The 24,457-nt window shown below is 41.4% G+C and overlaps 2 protein-coding genes across 3 annotated transcripts in view; one reads left to right on the top strand and one right to left on the bottom strand.

Annotated features, from left to right (window-relative positions):
* Positions 1–733: 733 nt before the first annotated feature.
* jupa (junction plakoglobin a) lies at positions 734–12,841 on the top strand. Its single transcript, XM_072462424.1, has 15 exons — positions 734–780; positions 1,511–1,681; positions 2,537–2,790; positions 3,536–3,774; positions 4,490–4,691; positions 5,826–5,970; positions 6,105–6,208; positions 6,346–6,684; positions 7,174–7,326; positions 7,446–7,565; positions 8,183–8,333; positions 8,806–8,927; positions 9,529–9,568; positions 10,790–10,925; positions 12,116–12,841. The coding sequence occupies exons 1-14, from the start codon at positions 768–770 to the stop codon at positions 10,921–10,923; spliced, it is 2,187 nt and encodes a 728-aa protein (XP_072318525.1). The 5' UTR covers positions 734–767; the 3' UTR covers positions 10,924–10,925; positions 12,116–12,841.
* A 730-nt stretch (positions 12,842–13,571) lies between these two features.
* Positions 13,572–24,457, bottom strand: part of LOC140377316 (A-type potassium channel modulatory protein KCNIP2-like) — an 11,499-nt gene continuing 613 nt past the window's right edge. The window contains exons 2-9 of one of the 2 annotated variants that reach the window (XM_072462684.1): positions 15,719–15,821; positions 15,519–15,639; positions 15,378–15,447; positions 14,941–15,011; positions 14,683–14,790; positions 14,237–14,341; positions 14,002–14,064; positions 13,572–13,930 (exon numbers count right to left, since the gene is read on the bottom strand). In XM_072462684.1, coding sequence (XP_072318785.1) covers positions 13,883–13,930; positions 14,002–14,064; positions 14,237–14,341; positions 14,683–14,790; positions 14,941–15,011; positions 15,378–15,447; positions 15,519–15,639; positions 15,719–15,821 — 689 coding nt within the window. In that variant the 3' untranslated portion in view covers positions 13,572–13,882. Of the gene's footprint in view, positions 13,931–14,001; positions 14,065–14,236; positions 14,342–14,682; positions 14,791–14,940; positions 15,012–15,377; positions 15,448–15,518; positions 15,644–15,718; positions 15,822–24,457 lie in introns of both variants that reach the window. The other variant, XM_072462685.1, reaches the window with a different exon arrangement.

Genomic DNA, 24,457 nt, shown 5'->3' on the forward strand with positions numbered 1-24,457 from the left:
GCTTTTTGATGGTAAAACAAAGGGGAGAAGATGTGACAGCGTCACAGATTCAGCAGTAGGCGTAATAAAAGGACAATTGGGGCGCGTTAGCGCCCCCTCCTCTTGCGGCGTGGCGGCGGTGTGGCGAGGGCCGATCATTGCCGCTTGCGGCTATATTTGTTATTGTTATTATTATTATTATTATTATTGTATATACTTCAATTCATAATCGAGCCATTTCTAACATTATGTGGTGTTAAATTATTTATTTATTTTAAAGATGATTGTGGTATTAATAAAACATAGACAAAACTTTGAAATGCAGTATTAAGACAACAATTTTATTAATCACTACCACAACAACAACAGGTGTTATGGCCGTTTGTGTTCTACCGTTCCCTCTGGAGGTTAAACCTGACGGACTGTTGCACTTTGCCGTGTGTCAGCAGTAGCAGGCTGATCCCTCTCACGGCTGCATGGGTGGAGGCCTGGGGGTCAAAGGTCATGCTGCCTGTATAACATTCCACATTTACAGCTGACTTTCTGCCCACTAAACCCAGCCAACCTTTCCCCAAATCCCTCCTCACGTCAGGCTGCACAGACCTCACCGTCTTGTGAGCTTGTGTGGCTTATTCGCCATAAGCCACACCGAGATAAGGCCAAAGTATCAAAATCCTGCAGTGTTTTGTACTCCCCGTGACATACTTTTAAATGTACCGACTAAAATATCAACTACTGTGTTTGTGTCTTTCAGGTTTTCTCCATTGTTTTAACAACAGGAGGCAAAGATGGCAATGCAAAGTAAGTGATTCTAGTCAAATAATTGTCTGAAATATGTGTTGTGTTATATGCAATTTATTAGGTCAATATACTGTACTTTATGAAACTGTAAAGGAACTTGCTCACATTTCCCAACTTCCATCTATTGTGTTTCTGTGTTTATACAGAACACAGTTCTTTGTCCACATAACTGCAGGGTTTATTTATTCAAGTTCTAATACAAAAATGCCAACATGAATTTGTTATATTTTCCTCACTGCCCTGAAGCTTCGGTGGCCTTCTACTAAAGCTTCCAATTAGTTTTACCTAGACTATGCTGCTAACAAGGATGGAAAGAGAAATGCTCAACAAAAAAACATTAAAGGTTTAAACATTATTTGGTTCCATCGTGCATTTTTGAAGAAATGGTGCACACCTTTGTCAAAACCAAAAATCCATTTAAAAGTAATGTATTAGTAGTACGTGAGCTGTGATTTTGCATGTGTGACAACTATGAACATAATTTGCATGTTTACTTCAACCATACATATACAACTGAACCAGCAACACTTTAATATTTAATACATTATTATGAAATCATATAAATAGGAGAGCACTATTTAGTATTTAACCCCAAAATGGCATAGAATTCTCAACATAATTTATGGTTTTAGAGCTCATTTTGTGTCTTTGCATAACGTTAACCCCTTTCACATGAATAAACCCTTTGCAAAACGATGCATAATCTCATCTAACTGTGTTTTCTGTGCAGTGGGGGACCATGATGGCATGGTGAAGGTGGCAGAGTGGCAGCAGACCATGTACAGCACAGACTCTGGGATCCAGTCCGGAGCCACCACAGTGAGGGAGGACGACGCCTCCGACTACCTCACCAGCAAAAACTACACACTGACCACAACTATGACCACCCAGGACCCCGCCGGTGAGACTCTGAGACAGGGGGGAATGGGCTTGTACTGAGGAAATGTTTCTTCTGGATTAGCTGTTTCAATTGGAGGATAGTAGTCTTAACAGTAGTGGTTAAGCAGTAATGGCGGTGGGAAGATGATTGAAATATTGCTAATCTTGTAAGTAAGTGACGTTTTGAAGATATATGCAAAATTGGATGTCCCTCAATCCTCCAGGAGTGGACCATAGTAGAAAAGGATTCTGGTTCAATTCAGCTCAGGTTCGACTTGATCCTGCTCTCTCAGACCAGCTCCCTTAGATTGAAAATGACCGTTAGCAGGAAATCAAAACGTCTTCATTTTAAGACATTGTCCTTTTGAAACACTTTCTATTGTCTAGTGTATGTACAAAAAGAGCTGATTAAAAATCAATGTTGAAAATCTTACTGCACGTATTTTGGGGGTAATTTTGATACTTAAACCTGAGTGTATACTTAAACCTGAATGTATACATTTCAAGACATTTTTAACACATGAAATATAATTGCAGATTGTCTGAGTATATAGTTTGTGATGTAGATGTATCCAAAGAAATATTAAGATGTTTGTATTATTTGTCAATACCGCTCACCCGTACCACTGTAATGATGTGTTGTAGCAGCAAAGGTTGTAATATATTTTTTTCTAATTTGTGTTTTTTTGCTTTTTCTGTAAAATACAAATGCATACAATTTTACATTAGCCATTTTCCAAAGAAGAATATGTTTAACTCCATTTGTAGCAATAGAAGTATTTTATCAACTAATATTTCCATCAAATTAACTTTTATATTTATTATTTGTGTTTCTTGTTTTAGACTAGCACTAATTTGACTTAATTTTCTTTTACAGAAATAGATGCTCAGTACGCTTTAACCAGGACCCAGCGCATCCGAGCGGCCATGTTTCCCGAGACCCTGGAGGAGGGCACAAAGATCCTGTCCACTCAGACCGACGCGTCCCAGATGACCAACGTCCAGAGACTCGCCGAACCCTCCCAGATGTTAAAGTCCGCCATCATCCACCTCATCAACTACCAGGACGACGCAGAGCTGGCCACACGCGCCGTGCCCGAGCTCACCAAACTGCTCAATGATGAAGACCAAGTATGTGTACATTTCACAAAAACACTTTTCTTTAATGAAATATTTGTAATACCATGTCTTTCTTTTCGATTGACTTGATTTTAGAACTTCCAGCTGCTGCATGTATTCATAGGGCTGAAACAATTTAATCAATTGCCATGTGCTGAGAGAAGAGATTATCTGACGCAAAGTAGTAATCACATAAAAATGTATTGTTTTTACTGAATTTGACTGGAGATTCTTTCAAGCAACATCTCTTTAGCTTCATTTCAATCAAAGTTTGTTTTGAAAAAACAAAATCACAGGTATTTTGCGAAGTTAGATAAATCAATTGCCAAAATAATTGTACACCTTGAACTACAATATTCTAGGGACAATGTAACTTTTTTAATGGAGGGTCCACCACCTGCTGGTCTCCATGGAAATGTAATTTGTCTGGAACGTTCCACAGCATGATGGCATACTTTTCTTTCTTGCATTTATACAAATGCAGCCGTTTTATATTGATCAAAAGGTATTTTTGAAAAACATGCCTTCTTGCTGTGGTCGTCTGTCAAGGCCCAAGAGATATGAGTTAATAACACTATACTGCGGAACATTCTAGGCAAAGCAATAATATCTCCATGGAGACGAGCACAAAAGTTACATCGTAAACATTTAGTTTTTAGCCGTTTCAATGTTTGTTTGATCAATGTTGCATGAACACCATGATCTTTAGTTGTACTTTTACTTTTCTCAGCTGATTATGAATGATCTTTTCTCTCAGGTTGTGGTCGGTAAAGCAGCCCAGATTGTGAACCAGCTGACCCGTAAAGAGGCCTCTCGCCGCGTCCTGATGCAGTCTCCACAGATGGTGGCCGCCGTGGTGAGGGCCATGCAGAACACCAGCGACATGGAGACGGCCCGCGCCACGGCCAGCATCCTGCACAACCTGTCCCACCAGAGAGAGGGCCTGCTCTCCATCTTCAAGTCAGGAGGCATCCCCGCTTTAGTCCGCATGCTCAGGTACAGACACGGACAAGACTCCTTTGTTCCTGAGTGTTGCAAATCCAAAGGAGTGCAACAGTTTGAATAAACTGTTGCAACAGTTGCAATGAGGAATGAACAGTAATCTTTCTCCTGTACCGTTGGTTAGTGTCACTTTTTTTATTTCCATGTTTTTATACAAGATAAACAGCATACAGACATTGTCTTTAACATGTAGTCCAGTATAGTCATCCCATTTGGTCCAAAGTATATAAAATATGACAATTTTCTAATTTAGTCTGAATGTTTGAATCTAAAGTTTTTAAATGTCAATTATAATGTTTGTCCAGTCCTTTGGTCTTTGGTGCAGTTTTTGTCATCCATTTTTCTCATAATGGCATTCTTTCCTTCTGTGAAGAGTAAGCTCCACAGTGAGTGGAGGTATACATTCACTGTGTTTATGGCAGGAGTTTTGAGGCCTGGATACATGCTTCGGACTCCAGTGGAATGGCGATGCTAAAAACAGTCTGCAGTGCTTTATTTTCTGTCTTGATCATGAAGAATTGGACAGTCCCGAAATGCTGTGCCGGCTGGCAAACACACATTTGGTGTTTATAATCCATAATTTCAAAAAAGATTTTTTGCAAATGTATACAATATTTTAGATGAAAAGCTTTTTATCCAGGCATACAAATACTTACAATGCACCTATTTTTCACCTTAGAATGTTTAAATGAAACCCCTCTCTCCCCAGCTCCCCCATGGAGTCGGTGCTCTTCTATGCCATCACCACACTCCACAACCTGCTGCTGCACCAGGAGGGAGCCAAGATGGCCGTGCGTCTGGCCGACGGGCTTCAGAGGATGGTGCCCCTTTTGAAGAAGAGCAACCCAAAGTTCCTGGCCATCACCACAGACTGTCTGCAGCTGCTGTCCTACGGCAACCAGGAGAGCAAGGTACGAATGAAGCGGGTGGGAAGTGGGTACCTAAAGGTGGGACACATTTATGGAAGGAAAAGTGAATGGCCGATGTCAATAGTGTTTGTTTAGAATCTAAACTCGAGTAATGCAAGTTGAAGTGACCTGAAACTACTCATACTACTACTTGTACTAATTACAACAAACCTTGCAGAAAGCAATGTAGACTCGTTTTGTGCATTTTCCTCTTCGCACTTAATCGGTAAAATAAATGTGTTTCTTATGTATTATTTAGACAGCAGGTACGCCAAAAAAAATGCTAATATCAATCTGTTTCAATGTTAAGTATTTTTTGGGTATTTTTATTTATAGACAAAACAAAGTTATAATTAGTTATACAAAGTTATCTAAAATTGTGGTTGATTAATAGCAGGGGTATCGAAGTTTTTGCATCTCGGAGCTCTAGATCCGAATGACTTGGAGCGGCTCTTTGTTGAGTGCAATATGATGGGACAGAATCCAGAGTTTGTTGTATGAGGTTGTGTCGTTGGCAGGTGGCATGACACTCAGCCTTATGATTGGATTAAGAGGCAGACTGGTGAATGTTGGGCTCATCCAGGCGCGACACCTCAGACCGGTCGGGTGGTTCTGCTTTAGGGTGCATGTGCGTTTTGGGTGTGGCCTGGGAATAGAGCTTTGTCCTCTGGCACCGTGCGTTTGGGTGTGGATGAAGTTCAGATGTTGAAATATGAGTCAATTGCAATTCCACACGGTGTATCACAGGTTTATTGTTACACATTGCATACATGTCAGTTGGGTTCAAGCAATGTAATTACCATATCAGTCATTTTTACTTATGGGTCACGAGTGGTTAAACGTTGCTTAGGGTGATGGGATTCACACTTGAGCCCAATTTAGTCCAAATGTAGGCTTGGTTTGGTCCAGTCCCAGTCCCAATCCAGGTTTTGTTCCGACCTTTTCCATTTATATACCAATTTGTGTGATGTAACATGTGGGACAGAGCCCTCATATTCACACCAGGTTGGGATGTATGTTTAGGCCATAGTTCAACCAATGAGTTTACAATGATTTACTTTCAGAGCACAATTTTACCGGTATCTATTTATTTTTCCTCCTTTTTATCTTATTTTCACACACATTTCACTTTTACAGCTGATCATCTTGGCCAATGGAGGTCCGGAGGGTCTTGTCCAGATCATGAGGACCTACAACTATGAGAAGCTGCTGTGGACCACGAGCCGAGTTCTCAAAGTGCTCTCTGTCTGCCCCAGTAACAAACCCGCCATAGTGGAGGCTGGTACGTATGCAGCGCGTCTAGAGCCACCTGTGTGAACTCCAGGCGGGTGTGGCAGCTCGTCTTTCACCTGGACAGCTGTGGCTTGGCTTAAGGATCACGGTGGAACAGTAGATCAGTTGTTCTGTGATTTGCAGGTGGAATGCAGGCTCTGGGGAAACACCTCACAGGCGGCACTCCGCGTTTGATGCAGAACTGTCTGTGGACCCTCAGAAACCTCTCCGACGCCGCTACAAGACAGGTACAATGCACTTCGTTTGGTGTCCTGATAGAGAATATTTATTGGATAATTAATATTATGGAAATCAGGAATTGTAGTATTTAATTTGTATTGTACATTTTTTCCTTCATCTGAATTATGTTATTTATGTACATCAGGAGGGCATGGACAGCCTCCTCCAGACGCTGGTTGGCCTTCTTGGCTCCGATGACATCAACATGCTCACCTGCGCCACCGGTATCCTCTCCAACCTGACCTGCAACAACGCCCACAACAAGACCCTGGTCACTCAAAGCAACGGCGTGGAAGCTCTGATCCACGCCATCCTGAGAGCCGGAGAGAAGGAGGACGTGACCGAGCCTGCCGTGTGTGCCCTGCGCCACCTCACGTCCCGACACCAGCACGCCGAGCTCGCCCAAAACGCCGTCAGGAGACACTACGGCATCCCTGCCATCGTCAAACTGCTCAACCAGCCCTACTACTGGCCCGTCATCAAGGTATAGTGTGAACACATGCAACATTTTAGGTAAAGTGACATTATCTCAGACAAGCAGGAGTGCTCATTTAATTGAATGAATTTTATTGTTATCCATTGTTGTTCACGCACAGCTAAATTGAATATGTTGTAGAATGAGAAAGTCATAAGTCATTTTTCCTTTTACCCTTTATATGGTCACGGTCTTCAGCTGGTATTGGCATTATAATTTGGCGCTGGTTTTACACCAGATGCCCTTCCTTATGGAGCCCTTTATCCTCGTGTTACTGGAATATTTCATGTTTGATTTAAATATATACTATCTGTATTAGTATTATCATTTTTCCATAATGACAAAAACACCTTTCCCTATTTTTTTAATTAATATCTGTGTGAAATAAACACTTTTACACATGTAAATATGCTAAATAAAAGGGAAACGATTGGCCAGATGGTCGACATGTGAAGATGCTTTGATGTGAACATAAGGGTGTTTTTCTTCTGTTTGTAGGCATCAGTTGGCTTGATCCGTAACCTGGCCCTGTGCCAAGAGAACCAGGCCCCTCTCAGAGACGCCGGCGCGGTCCCACGTCTGGTCAACCTCCTGCTCAAAGCCCACCAGGACGCCCAGAAACACGACTCCTCCAGCTCGCAGACATACCAGGTACAAGGCCAAAGACACGGGACCCCAAAGGGTGCACGTGGGCTGGTGTTCAGGGACTCGTAAGAAGAATTGAATTGATTTTGGTGAATAATTAATTGGGTTCGTCATGTTTGTTACAGGATGGAGTGAGGATGGAGGAGATTGTGGAGGGCTGCACTGGAGCTCTGCACATACTCGCCAGAGATCCAGTCAACAGAGCAGAGATCGCCAACCTTCAGGCCATTCCTCTGTTTGTCCAGGTAAATACAAAACACCTGATTGTCTATCCAGAAGGAATCGTGAAAGTAGTTCCTTAATGTCGTCCGTTTAGGTTCATTAGGATGTCACGTTTCAATAACTTGAGGATTCTCATTGCCAGAGCTGTTTGTCATTCTTTGACACAGAAATACAGGTTTGACTGCAAGAATCCTAAATGTTGTTCTTGATTTACTTTAGGCAAAATGTTTTAGCGTACTTTAGCCTCATTTGTGATCAAATCAATCCAGCCGTGAGGAAACTAAGCTGTTTTTTTGTTGTCCTCATTACTAATAATTTAAGACGTGGCTTGGTTTGGGGTAAAAATATTTGTTTCTGTCGCCAACCAAAATAATCATACCACGTTGTATTAATGATAAAACTGCAATTATATTTGAAGATATAATTAACCGCGGGGAACTAAATATGTTTTTGTTTCTATTGGTTCTTCTATGGACATAAAATTGCTTATTTTAACAGTTAAAATGTTACTCTTAAGTGGCAATGCTCCAGGGTGTGAAAGCGAAATCTCTGTCATCGTGATGCACAACGTTTTTGTCAGAGAAATCGCAGTTCAGTATTTCTCCAAACCTTTTGTTAAAACTCTTGTCTTTCCCTGCAGCTGCTGTACTCTCCAGTGGACAACGTGAAAAGGGTGGCGGCCGGTGTGCTGTGTGAACTAGCTCTGGACAAAACATCAGCGGAGATCATGGACAGTGAGGGCGCCTCGGCTCCTCTTATGGAGCTGCTGCACTCCAACAACGAGGGCATCGGTAGGGCCTCGCACGCCAAATTTATCAAAATGTATTGAAAAGTAAACAAAAGAGCAGTGAATCCACCCCTCTAGCTGCTGGTCACTGCTGGTAAACACATTATCAATAATAGTGTCAGAATACTTTGTAACTTCTGTACATTTTAAAACCTGATTTAACATTAGGCTAACGGAGAATGTGGTGTGACGCTGTGATTTTGATCTCTTATGTCAAACCTGTATTGTATTTTACAGTACGTTATCTTTACAATCTTCTTCTGTAGTCTTGAATATACCTCTAGAAGACAAATTGTGAAAATTGTTAATGTTTTGACCAAAAGCACATGACTTTTCATTAGGATAACTGCACGTACCCACTGCACCCCAGACCCTTCACATTTGGCATTTGTTCACTAACGCCACCCGACACTAAAATGTTATGACACGTGTATTGAAGATAATGCTGTACATTTGATCAATGTTTCTCTTTTCAGCTACTTATGCTGCCGCAGTGCTTTTCCGCATCTCTGAAGACAAAAACCCTGACTACAAGAAGCGTGTGTCTGTGGAGCTCACACACTCCTTGTTCAAACACGACCCCGCTGCTTGGGAAATGGTGAGGGAACAACTTTTTGTTAAACGGTTTCAATGGATACATTTCTTTCTAAGCACTTATTAAACCTGACTATTCTAGATGAACAATATTCAAACCTATAGTATTGGGTCAACTTCGGAATATTTCTCTTTTTACAATATAATCTATGATACAATATAATGATTATAATTAGTAATGCAATGCATTTGTATTTTATATGAACCACACTTTTATTGGCCTTAATGAAGCATGAACAAAGACTTAATTCATAATGAACAAATCATTTGATTTAGTCTTTGAAACTACCTAATTTATACCTTAACTCCTAACACTTAACTTTAAGTATTTACTAAGCTTGAATCCTTCTTTGTTCATGCTTTTTTAAGGCTAATTAAGCAGTAAATCTGATATAGTGGTACCTAGTAGTAGTTTTTGTAGTAACCGTTGGAATCTAATTAAAAACAAGATAAGAAAAGCATGCAATGTTGATTTTAACAAGCAGTAATATATACAATTTTGAGTAAAAATGCTTTTATTTAACTGTGCCGTGACACTAATGTGGTTATCGTTACGCCCCTGCTAATCACTGTGTATTGACTGTCGCCTCCTTTGTCCTCCGCAGGCTCATAATGCTGTTCCCTTGGACGGCCCGTATCCAGACGGTGAGTGGCTGCTGATTAAATGTGCACCTCTGCAGCGTCCTCAGCCCTCGGTCACTGCTCCGACACTGGGCTGTTCAGCACCACACACACAGTACTGATGCTAGCTCGTGTCAAAAGTGCATGTGACGGCTTTTCCTGTTTGTCAATTACTATGCGACTAAACTAAGTTATATCTGTGGTGAATATTTAGTACAATTTTACCTCGAGTCAAGTGGCAGTTTTTTTTAAGTTGAAAAATTGCAGGAAGTAGCTAGTTAAAAAAAATTCTGTGTGAAATCAATCGATGAATTTGAATGGTAGAAGAAGTTGTAGGTGTAAGGTCAATGAAAAGGTGAAATATTTAATTGTAAAGAACCAGCTAGAACTACTGATCGAAGGGGGAGAAATGGACACAAAATGTAATTTGTGATATTTTTTAGATTTCCCCCGATAATGATAATCTGATCATAATCCAGCATTCCAACATAAATGTGCAAAAACATTCCTGTAGGTAATCTCCTCAGTCATGTAACTCTTACATCTTAGTGGTAAATGATGAGGGGAAAATGACTTTCAGGTTTTTGAACTTTTACTCAACTGAGGGATGTTTAGCAGTGCAGGTCCAGACTCTGCTCCCTCCAGGCTTTTTCCCTTATCTGTGGATCATCTTTTTTCCATGACTTCTCTCCTTTTATGGCTTTGGTATTTTGTCTCTAGTTTTGAGTAAAGACCACTTAGGCCACGGGGATCAGCAGCTCACTTCACCAAGAAATGTTATATGTAATTTTCAATTGCTGCAAACATGGTGTGTGATTACATTTTACTATTATTATGTTAAAATTGAAATATTGAAGTCTGGAGTTTTATTTTAGTGATTTTATAGTTCTGACTGGTCTTAATTTGATCCATTAGTTTTAGTCAACTTGTCAGAGTCTGAGACACAATCAGCGCAGACTGCATTGGTTCTGTCAAATGGACTTTCCTGGCTTTTCACAGACTTGTAATGGAAAGATGTTTGTTCATCTAAGAACTGAAGTCTCAAAATCACCTAAACTACTGATAACGAGGGAAGCTGGTGCCTGTTTCGTTCAGAGTTTGCATTTGTTTACATGATTGACAACTAGAACAAACATTACATAAAAAGCGGATACAAACTGCAGCCCACCCAGATAAAAAGTGTAAAGAACATAATTACTATGTTTTGTCTAATTAAATAATACTGTCTGTGTTATTGCATTACAGAGATGGATGCAGGTGGTTTCCAAGGTTACGGATACTCGGGCGCCATTCCCATGGACGGCATGGAGGGCAACATGATGCATGACGATTTCGGCGGCACAATGCAATACGAGAGACAAGCCTTCCATGAATATTAAAGGTGCATTTGATTGGAACGGTTCTGATGGTCTTAATGTACTGAAGGCTATGAATTTGTGGAAGTTATGAATGTTGGAAATTAAGTACCTGATTGAAAACCTAAAAATTTGGTCATTGTCAATGCAAAAGGTTGAAGGGCTGCAAGATTAGTCGCACTTGAATCCAAATCGCAACCCAATTATTCAAAAATGTCTGCTTTTGCGATTTCCTCCACAAACTGCAAAATATCCCGTCTTTTTCTGCATTAAAAAGTGCTAACCTTGTGTGTATCTAGTCGATTATGTTCTGAAATGTATGTGATTCTCGTAATATAGTTTGTACAGATATGTTTTTGTCAATTCTCCCAGAAGCGTTTCAGAATCCCATTATTAAAACTGATTCGCAATTACGGTAAATATTTTTCCAAATTGTTCAGCCCTTGAATCACAGTAGCTATAATGATGAAAAGTAATGCACATGATTTAATAATGAAGACTGGCTTGTGTGTTGAAGTAGCTCACTTTATCCTTGTTCTGATTGGAAAGTGGCAGATTAGAGTGCAACAAATTCCAAATGTAGCTGTAAACTAGTCCAAAAAACCAATACAAAACCTTATTCAATAGTTTTAGCATTCACACTTGCACTTTCACTACGACTAAACCAGGACTAAACCAGGACTAAACCAGGACTAAACCAGGACTAAACCAGGACTAAACCAGGACTAAACCAGGACTAAACCAGGACTAAACCAGGACTAAACCAGGACTGACTAAACCAGGACTGACTAAACCCGGACTAACTAAACCCGGACTAAACCCGGACTAAACCCGACCTGAAACTACACAAAGAATGGAACAAGACTAAAATGTACTAGTTCTGATGTTGATCCAGATCCTTCCAAGAATTTTAGCCCAAGAGCAAACACTATTAAATTGTGTCAGTTGAATCCCTCATTGGTCCAGGAGTGTTCATTGTAGAAAAAGGTTCAGTTGTATCATCTGGACTCCAGATTAGACTACAACTGAACCTTTTTCTATTATTAAATTGTGCTTAAAATTACATAGTATAGTGTAAGACAATAGTAGTTTTAATTTAATTGTGGTATTGAAAATGGTGTTTAGTACTTTTCCTTTTAGTATCAAAATGAAGAAAAGCTCAAATTGCTTCTCCTTTCGACATTGGCTCATGTGTTTGTCTGTGTTGTATTTTCAGATCTGGATGAAGTCGTCTAACAAACTGAGAAACTGGGACAAAAAAGAGAATTTATCTGTCAGTGGAGAGTCCGCTGCTCACTGCGTCGTGTAAAATATGCAATTATCTCTGAGTGCGGGAATCTTAACAGGGCTAATCTGTGTTTTAGAGCCTCACTTTGCTGATTTTAATCGCAGTAATGCTTGTAGGTTAAGAAAGCCTTTTAAGAGTGCATGTGTATGTATGTGTGACAATGCTTTTGGGTGGGTATTCTATGCCAAAGAGATTTTATTTTGTGACCATAATAATCCTATAGCTTCCTTATTTTTTTTTTTTATATGAAACAAGAGATAGCGGGGGAAAAAAGACACTGCCGGAGGTGGCTCATTATTGTACACGGTTTGTTTTTCCTCTCATCGCTTTTTTTTGTAACACACTGCTGTCTATCGTGTAGTTTTGACACTAGTTTGGGACAGATCAGTAGGAATACAAACTAAAATATATCTGTAAAGACGAAGGGCCGAACCAGTCTCATCTGTGATCACTTTTCAGACGTTCGGTGGCATTTTTAAGTCAAATTGAGTTGAATTCATATGTAGCAATGTCTGAATTTTGAAATGAGGAAAAGTGACCATGAAAAAGCCTGGTTTGGCCCGACATTAAACACTACTGACTGGGAAATTTGTCTTTCTACCTAATAAAGTTTTTACTGAAATTTGGTTAATAAAATAAAGGTTATATTAAAACTGGTTGTCTTGTCTGTTCAATTATTTCAGCGTTTTCTTTTTTGGCTGTTTAGACCCTCAAAGTAAATGTAATTCAGTCAATTGGACAACACGGGTGAAGACGTTTTGTCTTGATCCAAGTGGCTTCTTCAGTTCATCTGCCTTATATCTGTCTGAAGCGAGGCGTTCTTGACGCTGAAACTAACGTAAAGATGTTGTTTGCACTCAGGAGTGTCGAGTCTGAACTGTCACCTGAGACATGTTTAGCATAATCTGTCCTAACGGATCATTTAACTCCTATTAACCCTTTGATTAGCATTATTGTTTCCTTCAGTGTAACCTGACGGTGCAGGTGTAAATTGGTGATAAACAGTGTTGGGGAAGTTACTTAAAAATCAGCATCATTATGTATTTTCTGTTCATGTATTTAGTAACTATTGGTTTTCAGAATAGTAAAATCAAAGCAACACATTATGGTACTAAATGTAGGCTTCAAACTGCACTGACTTGGTGAGAAACATAAATAAAATTCAGTTCTTATATTGAGTGCATGTGCAATTTTTCCTCTAATTTATGATCAAATTTCTCTTAAAAATAAATGCAGAACAAACCCAGAAACCGAAACAAAAAAAGCTGTTTTAATCTTGACGCTAAAGTTGTCTGTTTCTCGACAGATTTGACCTCTTCTCTTCACTCCTTTTTGAACTTTACTGTCCTCACAGCCTTGAGATGGAGATACAAAGCAGACGTACTTTTTTTGCATGTTATATTTTATTCCATCATATTCTCTTATATACAAATATAATTATACTTTGAGCTCCATTCCATTCACATCATGCAGAAATAAATTGAAAAGGTTATTGCTGTTATTTGAATGATAAACTACATGCATTACAGTGGCAAAATGAAGGTTGGATGAGTAAATAAAATGGCTCAAAACTGCATATTTCAGGAAAAGAAACTAATAAATGTCTCAGACGTTGGGGAGTTGTGCTACGTGACCATAGTGAGCTCAAGAGCGCCATCTACAATTGATCTGGCGATTCCCCCGTTTCACCAAACCTCAGATCACATTGTCAAACATCATCATCGACTGAATTATGTTCTCGTCCTGAAAGGGACAGGAAAATTAAGTCAGAGAAATGTTAATGTCAGTCGAATTATTGGTCATATTTTGGAGACCTTTTGGCATGATTCTAAAAACTCATCGATGGTCACTACTCCATCTTTGTTCTGGTCCATTTTCTGCAAAACATTTAATAGTAAGACAAATAACGTGCAGTAAATCACTATACAGTTCATTATTGCCCCACAAATACCACTAATTGCAATATTACAAATATAATATATTCCTCTGAAACCCTGTTATCAGCTGCTTTACTTTTGGCTTAAGTAAAGTGCAGCTAAATGTAATCACCCTAAAGAAGTTGTCCACATGTTCCTTGGCGTCACTGTCATTGATGCAGGGATATGTGTATTTTCCCATCATGTCGTAGATCGAGGTCACGATGTCTGTCATTTCCTACAGGAACAAAGCAGGAAGATTGTGAATAATTTATACTTCAAAGAGGAGTTCTATCAATGCTATATGTTTATTTACTTCTAGTTTAGTCATATTTTATCACTGCATATAAAATTAAGTATTTCATTTATGAAAGTTCAGGTCAAGGGTGGTTTAGTTCCAATTTCGATGTGGTAAATGTGCTAATTTTTCTTTCTTTTTTGTATTGACTCTTGCCTTTACTGTACATGCATTGTATTTTTCTTAATCCATTCTTGTTGTAATATTACAATGTTTCACTTCTCTACCCTCCTCTACTGGTATTTAGGCCTATGTTTTTATCTTTATGTGTGATTGTGTACCTCTCTGGTGATACAGCCGTCCTTGTTGATATCGTACAGATTAAAGGCCCAGGCCAGTTTGTCTGCGGTGGAGCCTCTTAAGATAATGGACAGACTGATGACAAAGTCCTACAGGAAACACAGGTCAGACTGACTGTATGTCTTTCATTGCTGACAGGAATATATACGTATTGTTAGCCTTAACATCAGTAAAGTTGAATAAGCAATTTCAAACTGACAAAAAATGATCCAATCTGAAGTGATTAAAAAATGTCTCACCTCAAAATTCACCGCTCCGTTGTTCTGAGAGTCAAAGGCATCAAACAGGAAGTGTGCATATGTGCTGGAGTCTGGAGAAGACCAATATGATATTATATCACAATGTTCTAACTACAGTTTACTTTCGTTAACCTGGTTTCAGTTTATTCAAGTTTATGAATATTTTAGATTTGCCATATTCCATTTCCATGTTCATTAATAGGCTAATAGAACAATATATAGAAAATAAACATAAAACATGCAGTTTTCACATGTGATATGCGTCTCTGTCTTTGCTAATTAAATAGTGAGTGAGTGACTTGGAAGCGGCTAATGCTTATTGATTCTGAATCTGTTCCGTGAAAAGGGGAGACACGTTCAAGTCCAAGTTGAAATACAAACAGCTTTCACAGAGTCGACCCACAGGGACAGTGATGTCCACAACAACAGAGACTGACCTCCCTGTGGGAAGAACTGAGAGTAAATACTCTTGAACGTCTCCTCATTCACAACTCCATTGGGACACTCCTGGAGAAACAGACGGACCATGTTTATCATAAGTGCATAAATAAACCTCTAATAAATACATGTGATATTACATTTTTGAAGCCTCTGTAGAGAATCTGCAGCTCTTTTTTGCTGAAGTTTGTCTGTTGAACAAGTCTGTCGAGGCCCTCGGGTCTGTAAGACACTGTGAACAGTTCACCTTCATCGATCACACTTCCTACAGAGGAAAGTAAACTACATTAATAATGGACAACGACATTATCCTCTGTAATCTAGTAAATGCTGGGAACACTTGCCCTGTCTGAGTGAAGGTCTGGAGCTGGAGTGATAGCACGGCAGCAGTTTGAGGAAGCGCTGTTTCAACGTTTTCTTGTTGGGTTTGGGGCCGGCATTACCTGAAATCACACACCAGGTCAGAAACAGTGACCCATATTCTAAAGTATACGGCGGGGTCCAGGAAATGACATCAAAGTTCACTGAATGAAGTTTTGTGTTTTAGCTCAGAGTGGTACAAGATGAGCTAAACAATTATAAAGACGAACTTAAGTCCCCTTTAAGTCCAGGATTTAGGATTGGACTATTGACAGATTTGGCACCAATCAGTTATATACAGTTGCCAAAAACAGAAAAGAAAATGTTGGCTAAAGTATGGCATGGTCTCTTGTTGCAATGTAAAAATAAACAACAGAGACAATACCAAGAGGACATTAAAATACATTCAACTACTGAGACATTTTCTATAGCCTATTGTTTGAATGTTTCCCCCCAAAAAAGTCCAATTTGAAATCATGAACATCCATCTAACCTAACCTTGAATTGTAAAATAAACAATTCTCAAATAAATTTAAATCTCTCATATTTAATTTATACTACCAATTACTTACATTAGCCCGGCTTGAATATGATAAAAGTGCTTTCCCTGTTCAAGATTCCAGGCTTTTTACTCGTGTTATTTTCATGTTTCACTTCACACTCCACTCTCTGGTCTAACCGAGGGGTCTCCTTCATGGCCCCTGCTCCCGTCCAATCACAGAGCTTACAGAGTGCTCCTGAATTCTGTTTGTTTCCCTTCCCTTTCTGGAGGCATCTTGCTCTTTCTGCACAACAAAGACACAAAGACAAACCACCCGCAGAGTAGTGAACCGCACGAGAACATCCAAATCAAGGCACAAAAGTCATCCCATGCTCGGTTCTAATTCAAAACTTCTCTTAATCTGGCCAAAAATGAATATCTCGATGTTGTTTTGCTTTATCTCTTAAAACATATTTAGACGATATTTTATCAAGGGATGTGGGCTGAAAAAATGTTCAAGTCCAACCCAAAACATGAATGGACCATAACATTGACCACAAAAGTGCAGAAATATATGTATGATCATTCGTAATTAACAAATAGTTAATTAAGAACGATTGAAGCTTAGTAACTATTAATAGTTAATTGTTTTAATCGTAGGCAATACACTCAATATTCTAATTTTGCATATCTACAAAACAACAACTGCAATATTATCTTGTTTATATATATATATCATCTACCTCTTATTGAGTCGTGATCAATAAAACTACTTAAACTAGAAAACCAACCACTAGAGGGAGCTGTTGAGCTGCTGTGTGCGTGTGTGACCACTAGAGGGAGCTTTTGAGCTGCTGTGTGCGTATGTGACCACTAGAGAGAGCTGTTGAGCTGCTGTGTGCGTATGTGACCACTAGAGAGAGCTGTTGAGCTGCTGTGTGCGTGTGTGACCACTAGAAAGAGCTGTTGAGCTGCTGTGTGCGTATGTGACCACTAGAGAGAGCTGTTGAGCTGCTGTGTGCGTGTGTGACCACTAGAAAGAGCTGTTGAGCTGCTGTGTGCGTGTGTGACCACTAGAGAGAGCTGTTGAGCTGCTGTGTGCGTGTGTGACCACTAGAGGAAGCTGTTGAGCTGCTGTGTGCGTATGTGACCACTAGAAAGAGCTGTTGAGCTGCTGTGTGCGTGTGTGACCACTAGAGGAAGCTGTTGAGCTGCTGTGTGCGTATGTGACCACTAGAGGAAGCTGTTGAGCTGCTGTGTGCGTGTGTGACCACTAGAGAGAGCTGTTGAGCTGATAAAAAACCTCACCAAGCCTCGTCCCTGTCAGATAACATTTCATTCTGGACCTTTATTCAGCTTTGCTTGAATAATCTGTTTCATATGTAATACACAAGAGACTGGAACATATTAAACTGGTACAAACATGTGACTGAACCACTTGGTCAAACCAGTGCCTGGAAATAAACGTCCAGCTTCTGCTCATCTTTGTTCATCTCTGAGGAATCATATGTTGAGGTCAGTGACACACAATGTGAACATGTTTAGGACGTGTCAATCAATCCACAAAGACAGCAGCTGCACGTCTGTGGAAAAACAAACAGGGATCTGCCCAGCCTCTGCCAGAACTACTGACACAATCAGCAAGAGCCACAAGATCATAACAAGAGCAATAAAACAACTGACATAAGCAGCGAGAGCCAAAAGAGCGATAACAAGAGCAATATAACAACTGACACAAGCAGCGAGAGCCACAAGAGCCATAACAAGAGCAATAAAACAACTGACACAAGCAGCGAGAGCCACAAGAGCCATAACAAGAGCAATAAATCACTGGAGTAAACTAAAGCGGACTGAGGCTTTTCTGATCTGATTGAAGTGCACTGCTTGTACTCTCGCTCTGAGGAGAAGGTGACTTTCATTCAATGTGTGAATCAATGTCCACAAACAAGGCCAACAAGTTTTCAAGAGCAGATTGATACAGGGATTTTATAGACGATTTACTTTTTCATTTATTGTTTGGTCGAAACAAAAAGTGCTCCGAATCTAAGCACAAAACGAGATAAGAATGTTTTTTTTCTAAAGATTGAATTAATTTGTTTGGTCAGATTAACTGTATAGACTACTACTGTATAGACTACTACTGTGTAGAGAGTTTGTGAAGAAAACTGGAAAAATCTCTGTTTGAATTGACAGGAAGTTGAGAGCATTGTAAAAACATTATGATGATCACAGTAGGGAAACTTATCCAAAAATGTGTCACAATTTACAAAAAACACATAAACATCAAACAATATTTAGAGGAGTTTTGACCCTGTGTAGAACATGGTTGCTAGGTAACAGTTACAATCAGTAAGTAACATTATAAACTTAGAAAAGTGCACAATTAGGATACAATTCAACTGTGATTTATTCCTGTCTTGGGCACTTTAAATGTGTTTTAAGGACATTTCAATCAACAGAATAGTCATTTTGTACTTACATCTTGGAACAGATTCATTCCACAAACACTGTCACAGTATGTTCAAAATCTTGAACGGTCCCTGAGCCCAGTTGTCTCATAATATTAAAAAGCTGACCGGAGCAGACACTGTCCACTGTGTGTCATTTATTTACTGCTGTTCCTGCTCACTCTCACTTCACCGCCTGCAATAAACAACAGCACAGAATGTAAACAAGGCCACTAACACCACACACTTTTACTCGGGGGTCTGCATGAGAATCCCCCGTTTACCTCGGGCCTTCAGCGGGTCGTGCAGCTCTGACCTATTGATAGTCGATAATGTTGTCTTTGTATTTATCAGTAATCCTTCAGAATAAAGCACGGTTCAGATTATATAAATGCACAAACGATGAACGGCAGAAACAAATGAAAATCTACAACAAGCACAGGCATTTGCACCATCTGTTTGGGATTATCTGCGGATTTGATCTTGTTCCCGCAAAGATTTATTTGGAAGAACAACTATGGATTTTTGGTATTCGTGGGATTGGGAACAAAGGAGATCGATGCACTGTCTCTTAAAATGGCTCTAAACGCTCAGTTTTACACCTTGAAATTACACTAAAGTAAGCAACTTGACAGAGCAGACCTCCACCAACACAAGACGCTGCTTATAATGGATTCAAAGCGTCTTTTCAATTAACAATGTGATAAAGAAGAGACTAAATATATAGATCCCCTTTGTAGAACTGTTCAAACAGGTAATTTACTTCACTTAAACCAATGATGGCTAAGATTTAAAGTCATTTTCATCCATGTTAGTCACTCCACGCATGTAATTTGCTGCACACACCATAGTATGAAGGTTATTTGGGGTTTTTATTTAGATTTTTTTACATCAAATTAAAACATTTTTCGAATTTATTTAGATTTTTTTACAGAATTAATTTATTGATTTTTTTTTTTAAAGTAAGCTTATTTATATACAATGAATATTTTTACTAGATTCGATTAAAAAAAAGAATCAATGTAAAAAAAAAAAATCATAATAAAAACACAAAATAAGCTTCATACCATAGAGAAAACAGTGGGAAAAAACTATTTTGCTCACTATTCTATGCCTTCTTTCCAAGGTTCAAAAATTCAAAAATCACAAGTCGAGTCATCTGCGTCTGTGAAAAGCCTCTCACTTTGACTCTACTTTTTATCTTACAAATGCAGCACAAAACGATGTGAGCAAAGAGCACATTGTGAGTCTGGTTCTCCACAGCATGCAGTCAAAGCACGTACCTTTCATGATAGAGGAAGAGTTACCAAAGCACCAAAACAAACTTCAAAGTAACGTTATCGAAACTTTGGCCGCACCTTCAGCAGTGGAGAGGATCTCACAGTGGCATGTGAGGTGACCAACGTGATGACTTGGCAAAGATCTATGCGTATGTATAATGTATGAGCAAAGCTGTGAACGCTGGGACATTTCACTCAGAGCATCAAGATGTGTCTCAGTCCTCAACCTGATTAAATAATGAATGTATTTTTCCGTCTTTCATTGCATTCAACCTCAACACTCATTGTCTCGTGAGTGTTAAGGGCTTCTTGCTCTACCAACTTGTCCATTAGTTTGTTAGCTGATAGTTTGTGGATATCAAATTGCGATTCGAATGCCAACTTGAACCAGAACGCCCATAACGCCCATAACGCTATATGAAAGAGGAACTTCACGAACGATCGGGACACGCACTGGAATCGCTTTAAATTAACTTGTTTTGACTTTATTCGGCTGGATTGAGTGTTTTCGTTGTGTCGTTGCGATGTGTCTTGGCTCTGAGTCCCCCGGCTCCGGCCCCGCCCCCCGGCTTCGGCCCCGCCCCCCGTACCGCCCCCCCACAAAGGAGGAACTCATGAAACTGCGGAGAACTGTCGTCTTACCCGGAGATCGTCACGTTATCCCGGCGGACATCCTAAGGAAAACGCAACGAGGCAGACGGGCTGGACGTAAACTCCGAGAGAAGAGAGGGACAAACAGGAAGTCGGTTCCCGCCGTAGTCATGGGTAACGTGAGGTCCCTTCAAAATAAAATGACGGAAATAGCGAGCCTCATGCGGTCCCAGAGGATGTTGTTGTTGTTGTTGTTGTTGTTTTATGGCGGTTGGCATCCGAGTGTTGCATTACCGCCAGACTTTATTCCTTAGACTGTTGTTGCTGTTGTTATTGTTTTTATGGCAGTCGACAGCCGAGTGTCGCATTACCGCGGTTGTTGTTGTTGTTGTTGTTTTATGGCGGTTGACATCCGAGTGTTGCATTACCGCCAGACTTTATTCCTTAGACTTTGTCGTAGTCCTAAAAGTTCTTCTTCCAGTGCCTTGACTTCCAGTGCTTTGTCCTCAGACTCTGTCGTAGTCCGTAAAAGTACTCCTTCCATTGCTTTGGTGTTAAAAAGTCTACGCCGTGCGTCTACGAGCTGCCACTCGTAGACGCACGGCATCATTACCGCGGTCTTATGGTCCCAGAGGATTTATAGGGACAGCAGCATCTTGATTTTCACAGAGACCTGGTTAACAGCAGAAATGCCAGACTCTATTGTAGGTTTGGACAATTTTCATCTGCTGCGGGCGGACAGAACGAGAGAATGCTTGAAGAAAAGAGGTGGAGGTCTGGCGGTGTATGTGAACACGAGCTGGTCCAAACCCGAACACTGCACAGTGAAGGAGCAGCTATGTAACAAGGATATTGAACTATTGGCTATTGGCATGAGGCCATATTATCTGCCCCGGGAGTTCTCACATGTGATTTTGATCGCAGTCTATGTGGCCCCGTCTGCCAATGCTGAAAATGCTTGTGAAGCACTGCTCTCCTGCACTTGTAGGCTGCAAACACAGCATCCACAGGCTCTCTTCCTCATCTCTGGTGACTTTAACCACGCTTCTCCCTCTTCTGTTCTACCAACATACACCCAGTATGTTACCTGCCCCACCAGAGAGAATAGAACATTGGACTTGTTTTTTGCCAACACCAAGGAGGCTTATTCTTCTTCCCCCCTCCCTCCCCTGGGCAGCTCGGACCACAACCTTGTACATCTGAGGCCTGTGTATGAACCCATCGTGCGCAGGCAGCCTGTGGTGTCCCGTGAGGTGAGGATGTGGTCTACTGAGAGCGAGGAGGCTCTGAGGGACTGCTTCAGCACCACTGTCTGGACTGAGCTTTATGACCCACATGGGGAGGACATCAACACCATCACAGAGTGCATCACGGACTACATCAACTTCTGTTTTGAGAACATTGTTCCCTCCCGGACGGTGCGGTGTTTTCCAAACAAAAAGCCATGGATTAACCGTGAACTGAAGGCTCTGCTGAAGGAGAAGAAGAGAGCCTTCAGGTCAGGGAACAAGGAGGAGCTGAGGACTGTGCAGAAGGAGCTGAGGAGGAAGATCAGGCAGGCTGAGGCCGGCTACAAGAGGAGGATGGAGGAGCAGCTGCAGCAAAAGAACATTCAGGGAGTGTGGAGGAGCCTGAAAACCATCTCAGGCTTCAAAATCCCCCCTGCCCAGACAGAGGGGGATCTACAGTGGGTGAATGATTTAAATGCTCACTTCTTCAGGTTTGATCGGTCACCCGCCCCTCCCCCTGCACAGCTGCATGCTCCCTCTTCCACAGCTGGACAATGCCCTGCATCTGTTCCTCTTCGCTTATCTGCCCTGGACCATCAGCTCCTCACTTCGCCTGGACTCACCCATCCCCCCAGCACACGGTCCCCCTGCCAACCACTGACTGTCACAGCAGCACAGGTGAGGAGTGAGCTGAAGAGGATTAAAGTGAGGAAGGCAGCAGGACCTGATGGCATCAGCCCCAGGCTCCTTAATTCCTGCGCAGATGAACTGTGTGGAGTTATGGAGCATGTCTTCAACATGAGCCTGAAGCTGAGGGTTGTACCACAGGTCTGGAAGACCTCCTGTCTGGTACCTGTGTCTAAGACACCGCGCCCCAAAGACCTCAACAGCTTCAGGCCAGTGGCTCTCACGTCCCACCTGATGAAGACACTGGAGCGGCTAGTCCTGGACCACCTCCGCTCCACTGTGAGCTCAGCCATGGACCCGCTGCAGTTTGCATATCGGTCTGGCATCGGAGTATAGGACGCCGTCATCTCCCTGCTGCACCGCTCTCTCTCTCACCTGGAAAAGCCTGGCAGCTCTGTGAGGATTCTGTTCTTCGATCTTTCCAGCGCCTTCAACACCATCCAGCCGCTGCTCCTGAGGGACAAGCTGGAGACGGCTGGTGTGGAGTATGACCTGGCAGAGTGGATCCTGGACTACCTCACAGACCGACCCCAGTTTGTGAGAGCCCGGAACTGTGTGTCTGACACTCGGACCTGCAGTGTGGCGGCGCCCCAGGGCACTGTCCTCGCGCCCTTTCTCTTCACCCTTTACACTGCAGACTTCAGACATGACACGGACAGCTGTGTCCTGCAGAAGTTCTCTGACGACTCTGCCATCATCGGACTCATCACGAACGACGATGACGCGGAGTACAGAGGACTGGCGCAGGACTTTGTGGACTGGTGTCAGCGGAACCACCTCCTCATCAACGCGGGGAAGACCAAGGAGATGGTGGTGGATTTCCGCAGACGCCACCCCACTGCCCCCTCACCAGTGAACATCCAGGGACGGGACATTGAGAGAGTGGACTCATACAAGTACCTGGGTGTTCATCTGAACCACAAACTGGACTGGACTCATAACACAGACGCACTGTACAGGAAGAGCCAGAGTCGGCTCTACCTCCTGAGGAGACTCAGGTCTTTTGGAGTGACAGGGCCACTCCTGAAGACCTTCTACGACTCTGTGGTGGCATCAGCTCCTGTACGGTGTGGCCTGCTGGAGCAGCAGCATCACAGAGAGGGAGAGGAAGAGGCTGGACAGAGTCATCAAGAAGTCCAGCTCCGTCCTGGGCTGTGCTCTGGACTCGGTGCAGGAGGTGGGGGACAGGAGGGTCCTGGCTAGATTCACATCTATGCTGGACCATGAGTGTCACCCCCTGCAGGACACTCTCTCCGCTCTGGAGAGCAGCTTCAGTGAGAGACTGATCCACCCTCGATGTGTGAAGGAAAGGTTCCGTAGGTCTTTCCTTCCTGCTGCTGTCAGACTTTATAACAAAAACTGTTAGTACTGAACGCTCGCAATACTGACCTAACCTAATACTGATGTGCAATTCTGTCATATGTGCAATTTGTTGTTGGAATTCATGTGCAATTCATGTGCAATTACTATGAAATTCATGTGCAACCTATGTGCTGTCGTGACACATATTCATGTGCAATTACTGTCGTGATCACATGCAATGGTATTTATGTATTTATTTATTCATTTGTCTATGGGAGTTTTTATTTATTTATAGGAGATCTTCTACTGAAAGTGTTTTTCAGACTTCCTATAAGTGATCTGTTCTTTTCTTCTGTATCTACCTCTGTATCTACCTGCGTTGCACCAATGAAATTTCCCCATGTGGGACAATAAAGGAATATCTTATCTTATCTTATCTTATCTTATAATAAACTCTAATATGACACCACATCTACGCCCTATCATCATCATCATCATGTTTTTCATCTAATATAAAGGAGGCTTTTATGCACTCTGGTGTATTTTTAGAGTTCGCTTCACTAAACAACGACAGAATAAAGGAAAGCACACAGATTGGTCTTTCTTTGAGCAAGACTGTGGTTTTGAAGTCTTTGATCTATAAGGATACAAAAGTGTATGGTAAATTTAGATATGACTTAAGTGGCCTTATTTTGCAACGGT

Source organism: Eucyclogobius newberryi, unplaced genomic scaffold (genome assembly GCF_026437365.1).
Source record: "Eucyclogobius newberryi isolate DKJ021-1_F unplaced genomic scaffold, fEucNew1.0.hap1 SCAF_4, whole genome shotgun sequence".
Taxonomy (NCBI): Eukaryota; Metazoa; Chordata; class Actinopteri; order Gobiiformes; family Gobiidae; genus Eucyclogobius; species Eucyclogobius newberryi.